The 6518-nt window shown below is 40.6% G+C and overlaps 1 protein-coding gene across 1 annotated transcript; it reads right to left on the bottom strand.

Moving 5' to 3' along the window:
* Positions 1 to 50: 50 nt before the first annotated feature.
* On the bottom strand, positions 51 to 6120 carry nsun5 (NOP2/Sun RNA methyltransferase 5). Its single transcript, XM_022202471.2, has 4 exons — positions 4923 to 6120; positions 3509 to 3716; positions 2456 to 2614; positions 51 to 1331 (listed from the first exon to the last, which is right to left on the bottom strand). The coding sequence occupies exons 1-4, from the start codon at positions 5845 to 5847 to the stop codon at positions 1145 to 1147; spliced, it is 1479 nt and encodes a 492-aa protein (XP_022058163.2). The 5' UTR covers positions 5848 to 6120; the 3' UTR covers positions 51 to 1144.
* Positions 6121 to 6518: the final 398 nt, after the last annotated feature.

The raw sequence follows: 6518 nt of genomic DNA, 5'->3' as shown, positions 1-6518 counted from the left end.
CTCTGAACAAGGACAGAAACGGAGAAACGAACAATAACGAGGCGCAGAGATTAGATAAAAATCTTTACTTTACTTCTCTGTTTAAAAACAACAACAGTTTCTCCACAAAACATGCTGCAACAGTCTGATTTTTGAGGTCCCAGATGTTGAAAATGGTTCTGTGGTTATTATAAAAGCTGTTAAGACATGTCAACATTTATTCCCATCATTTCTCAATCCCTCAGCCACTACTATCTCAGCTCCTTATAGCTTTCTTGTCCAGTATTTGCAGAATCCTGCCTCTTTTCTTCACTCTTCCAGGTGAGCCTGTCAGAAACAGCAGCGGGTCAATCTGTAACTGAGGAACCCCAACACGAGTGTTTGATCCAACAATACTCACAGATATCAAGGCATTTCACATAAATCTACACAGTACCAACAACAGCAGAACAGTTATCTCAGTACATTTTCATTTTTGACTTTCTCACCCCTCCATCACTCCTTCCAGTTATAAACAAAACATCTATAAAAGATCCTTCATTCCCACTGAACTAAATGAATAAGACACTGAACACTATGTATATATGTTTATCGGCTGCGGTTTCTTTTAGACAAGCTTGAGTTCTAAGTGTTCTAATGTGTTGTATTTTTTGGTTGTAGCCTTGAAGGAGAATTTGTCATTGTTTGGGACAAAGTTTATCTATCCATAGTCCATCATCACTGTTTTCATGTCTGTTGTGTTGTGGTGAAATACAAACTCAGCTTTTACGTCTGTGTCTTCTCTCCTGCTCTCTGTACTCCCATATACTACACATTAATGAAGCTGAATCCCCATAAAGCTGTTATTAAAACATGTTTTTATTGTTTCTGTTGGCACTGCTAACCTGCAGATTTTATAAACATGAGTTAAAACCAGCAGCCGTGTTGTGAATTCTGTGATATTTCCAGATAAAATCATCGTCCAGAGGGAAAGCTAGACGTGATAGAAAGTTCTGATCTCACGTCTGTATCAGCTGCCTGGAGGTGAAGCAGCTCGTTCAGCGCAGAACTTAAACCAGTCAGGGTGAAATGAAACATCTCTGCAGTATTTCAAACTGACACACTTGTGGGCTGTGAGACTTTCACTGCTTTGCTGAAAAGGCGACCGATCTGTGAGCTTTAAATGTCACTCTGCTGTTGCCGTGTTCTTCTTCTTCCTCCTCCTCCTCCTCCTCTTCTTGCTGGGTGGAACATCAGTCTGTCCTGCAGGTGTCGCTGTTTCCTCCACCTCTGAAGCCTCGGACTCGTCTTCTGAAGCTGCAGGTTTGTTCTCAGACTCCGGTGGACTGCAGGGCGTCGCTTCTTCCTGCTCGCTGTGATGGATAAAAAAAAAACCGAGAATCATCAATAAGAAAGTACCAACAGTCTGTTTAAGGGTTTAGAGTCATGATGGAAGCTCTGAATGGATGACTAATCTGGAATTTGTGTCGGTTATTTTGCTGATTGCCAAATTTCACACCACAATGAGGATTTTTTCAGATACAGTTTGTGTTTTCTTACAATTCCAAACCGTCTGTTGTATTTTTAGGGACTACACATAAAACTATAATCTGGTGGTACAAATGCGACATTTATGTTTGAATTGTTTCCCTTTTAAACATAAAGACAAAATGAAATAGAAGACTGGAGGCACAAATGTAGAAATGGTTAACACATTAAAGTATACAGATTACAGACATGAGGACAGCTGTAGAAGAAATAAAAACTAAACTTTTAAAGATGTTATTTCAGACAGTCGTGATGCAGTGAATAATTTTACAGCAGGGGTGTCCAACATGAGGCCTGTGGTCCAAAAGTGGTCCTTCAGAGGGTCCAATCCGGCCCTCAGAGTAAAAACTACAGAGAAGACATTAACTGCAGATTGTAAATTAGTAAAACTATAAATTTAAAATCATTTCTAGAACATGACAAGTTGTTTGGATGATAAATAGTAGATTGTTCTTTTGTGGTTTTGTGTCTTATTTCTGTAATGTTTTGTCTGTTTTTGTTGTTTTTTGTCCTTTTCTTATACGATTTTTGTCGTTTCTCTCGTTTTTATCAGTTTGTGTTTCCTTTTTGTCTTGCTTGTGTTTGTTTTTTTATACATGTAATTCTTTGTTTTGCTCTAGTCGTTTTTTTGTCCTGGTTTTGTCATTTTGTGTCTTTTTTGTAATATTTTGTCTTGTTTTTGTTGTTTTTTCATCCTCTCTGGTTCAGTTCCAGGTGACTAAATGTGTTTCTTTGTAGACACTCTGATCTGGAAGCTGTGATGTGGAAATGATAAACTGAAGCTTAACACTTCAGGCTGTTAGTGATGTTTTGTTAAAAGATAATTCCTTACATGTGAACATTTAGAGGTCATTATGCTGTGGTTTTACTGGAGATCAGACTGACTGAATGTAGAACCTGAACTCAGATGGTTTTGGCTCTCCTGCTTTACGTGCTGCCTGGTAGTCACCTTATCTGAACCGCTGCTTCCTGTTTCCCGTCCTCGCTGTGTTTCTCCAGCAGCGCCACAAAGAAGCCGTGGGTTCGGGTTTTGGTCGGATCGGCTCGTAGACACTGAGGCAGCGGATCCAAACCTCGTTCAGGCCACTGAGCCAGCAGAGAAACCAACCTGGAGGGGAAATCACCAAAGGAAAGATCTGCTTTATTGGCCTTTTGATCGAATTGAACAGTTTCGCTGTAGAGACAGACAGGAAAGATAGCAGCGTAGTGACATGCAGCGACAGTCCAGTGCTGATTCAGGAGCTGCTAAATACACTTTTTACCCTTAAATTACCTTTAAATTCAAACAGAAGCACCAGCAGCTTTAAAGCTGGACTCCAGCATGTTTTAGGACAGATTTTAACGTTTTACTGACTCCTTCTAGAGCCCTTTCTCCCAGCTGTACTTCCAACGTTTTAGGACCTTATGTTCAGATCTTCTTTCTGTTCCAGGGGCTCCAAAGCTCTGGAACTATCTGCTCAGTAACGTCTTTTAAATCCCTTCTTAAAAAATGCTTTATCCGGAGAGCCTTTCCTGATTTTACATTTTCATTTTGTTCTATCTTATCTTTATTCAATTTTCTTTATTATATTTTTACCGTTCCGACCCTGGAAAGGTATTTTATAAGCCTTCTGTCTATTATATCGGTTTTAATACAAATGAAAGTCCATGTTTAAAAGTTCTATGTAAATAAAGTTTACAATTATTGGTAGAATTATGTTAAAATTTCAGGCCATAATTGTGGTAATGGTGGAATAAAGAAGCACTAGAAACATTCTGTGCACTTATTTAGTCAAATACTGAAGAAAATAAAGAAAATATATGAGAAGAAAGTACATTAATTACAATTTAAAGACTATGTGGTCAGAAAACCAACCAAAAGATCATTAACAGATAATATACAACACAGTCTGACTGAATAAACGCTGAACATTATGGAATTCTCTTGAAGTTCTATAAGCTTGATAATGAATTTGAAAAACAGCCCGTCCTCCAGTGACTAAAACAGGTTCATTTGTGCTACCTGAAGCCGGGGTTCTGCTGCAGACAGGCGGCTACGACGTCCTCGTTCTCCTGCCGGTGGACGGAGCAGGTGGAGTAAACCAGGCGCTTCAGGCCAGGAAACCGGAGGCCGTGGTTCAGACATCGCAGCTGGAAGGAGGCCAGCGAGGACAGACGAGCTTTCTCCTTCTCCTGGTCGGCAGGGCAGTCGTCTCGGAGGCACACCATACCTGGAAACCACACGAACGATAGAATCATATATTTAGGTCCTGATGTGTTTACAGACACAGTGATGCTCTGGTTACTTGTGCAACACGTGCTTCTGAAACACAGCTAAAGTAAATTCTGTTTATATGTACTAATATGAGAAAGGAGTAAATCTGTTTGATTTTCTGTATCACTGTATAGTTGATTTGAAGGACATGATAATAAATAGCATTAAACACATTTATTAAAGTTAGTAAACTTAATAAAGTAGTAAGAAACTGGAGCAGCACAGTAATTATAAACGCTGCAACCATTCACTGATTAGTTATCAGCTGTTGGAATAATTATTTTGATAGTTAAATTATGAGTTTAAGTAATTTATTGAAGAAAGAAATTGGAATACTTTGAATAATTAGTTGGACATTGACACATTTTTCAGCATCTGAACAACACAACAGATCTGAAATGAATCCAGATGTGCTTTAAGTTCAGACTTTTTTTTTTTTTTTTTTAATTTGAGGACATTTACATCCAGATCAGTGAACAGTGGAGGAACTGCAACACATTTTAGATGAATCCTCCACCTTTTTATGGGATCCTCCTGTCATCCTGCAGGTCAAACTGACCCGCTTTAAAGTCTGAAAATGTGGAAAATAAAATATTTATGTCCACATTTTCAACATTTTGGGGAAATCTTTGAACATTTTTGGTGGGGAAAAAAAGAAATATAATAATTTTTTTCTTTAAGAACATTCACAAAAGAAAATCAACCAAATCCAGTGAATTTCTTGGATTTTGGTTGATTTTTATGTGAATATTCTTAAAGAAAATATTAGAAATTTTACTGATATATGGAATCATTTCAGATATTTTTTAGGATTTTTTTTAAAGATTTTTACTTATTTTTTTTGAAAATATTTACAAGAATTTTCTTGCCAAATTTGGGGGATTTTTTGAATAAAATAAAACTTTTAAGGAATTATTGGAATTTTCCTCCTGAAGGTTTTGTAAATTTTCAGAAAATTGGAAAATTCTTTTGCTGAATTTCTGGATTTTTTTCAGACAAGGAAACAATACTTTTTGGTGCCTGTAAATGAAGACAACAGGAGGGTTAAAGCACATCTGGATTGTTTCAGTTCAAATCCATTGTGATGTTCAGAGCTGGAATGATAAAAGTTGTGTCGAAATATTTATGGACCCGACTGTACAGAGAAAACTGGTTCCTCTACCTGATCCACTGCAGGATGGGTCCAGCAGGATGAACTCCACGTCTTTGTACTGCAGACCATCAGGGTCCACCTTCAGGAAGTCCTGGTTGGCCAGCTGCTGACAGGTGACCCCGGCTCGCAGCAGGAGAGTCGACATCGTGGCCAAACGTTTGGCGTCCAGATCGAAGGCGAAGAGCCTGCCCCGGTTCTTCATGACGGCGGCCAGGTGGCTGGTCTTGTTGCCGGGGGCAGCACAGGCATCGATGACCTGGCTTCCAGGAGGAGGGTTGAGGAGGAAGGCGGGGAGGCAGCTTGCTTTGTCCTGCAGGATAATGTGTCCAGCCTTGTACAGGAAGTGGTCATGGAAGTCTGTTTTAGGAGAGAAGACCAGCAGCTCCGGCAGGTGTAGATCCCTCACGAAGTGTCTGTCCTTCAGGCTTAAGTCCTCCAGCCTGCAGGCCTGGCCCAGGTAGGAGAAGCCGTCCCTCTTCAGGTAGTCCACGGCGTCCTCCACGGTGGTCTTCAGGGTGTTGACGCGGACATACCTGGGCAGCTGGTCCCCGGCGGGCTGCTGGAGGTTAGCAGGGAGGAGGTCTTCATTCCTGCTGACCTTCTGCTTCACCTTCATGCGGGCCAGCTCCGCCTGCAGCCTGGAGCGGTGCTTCATCATCAGGGCCTTCCAGGAGCCGCCGCACTTCAGCCCCTGGCCCATCAGCAGGTCGTAGACCAGCACCTTGGCCAGAGGCATCTTCAGCCTGGTCAGCTTCAGCAGCCTGGTGGACTCGATGATCTCCTGCAGGATGGAGGAGAACTTCTGGGTCTCACAGACCAAAGCGAACAGCTGCTTGATGTTCGCAAACTTACTGTCGTAGACCAGAGTCTTCAGAGCGGCCTGTTTCCTCTCAGCTTTCTCCAGGATCTCAGCGGCTTTCATGTACAGAGCCATGCCGAAGCCTGTTAGCCACCGGGCTGTTAGCCACCAGGCTATCCTGCTAGCTTTTTTACCTTCTTACTGGTGTTTTAAAAACTGGCCTGAAAAACTCCCGCTATTTCCGCGGTTTCCTCTTCCTTCTTTAGCACCAAAAAACAAACAAGGAGCGGCTTCATTTATCTCATTCCTGCTTCGAACAGCAGCTTCGTCGTAACTTTTCCAACTACACACGTGAGAGAAAGGGTCGTGACCCCGGAACTACAAGATGACGCGCTGTTTACGTCTGACGTCGGGTCTGCTCAGCCTATCACTGATGAGCACAGAAACACGAGTCAACCTGCTCCGAGAAAAATCAATGATTTGTTGAAATCACATTTTAGAAGCTGGAAATTCGGAGAAATTACCTAAATGTAGTAAAGGAAAAAAAAAACATTTTAGAAGCTGGAAATGGCTTTTATTCTGAAGAGTGACTTAAATTTAGTTTAAAAAAATCACGTTTTACAGGCTGGAAATTCAGAAAAGTGACTTAAATTTAACAAAAATTCACATTTTAAAGGTTTGAAATTCAGAAAAATCATTTAAATTCTCAAAAATACTTATATTTAGTAAATAATTACATTTTAGAAGCTGAAAATTCAGAAAAAAATCTTGAATTTAGTTTTCTTTAAATCACATTTTACACAGAT

This window comes from Acanthochromis polyacanthus, chromosome 6, assembly GCF_021347895.1.
Source record: "Acanthochromis polyacanthus isolate Apoly-LR-REF ecotype Palm Island chromosome 6, KAUST_Apoly_ChrSc, whole genome shotgun sequence".
NCBI lineage: Eukaryota > Metazoa > Chordata > Actinopteri > Pomacentridae > Acanthochromis > Acanthochromis polyacanthus.
The sequence above is the reverse complement of the archived record's forward strand: the minus strand, read 5'-3'. Positions and strand labels throughout refer to the sequence as shown.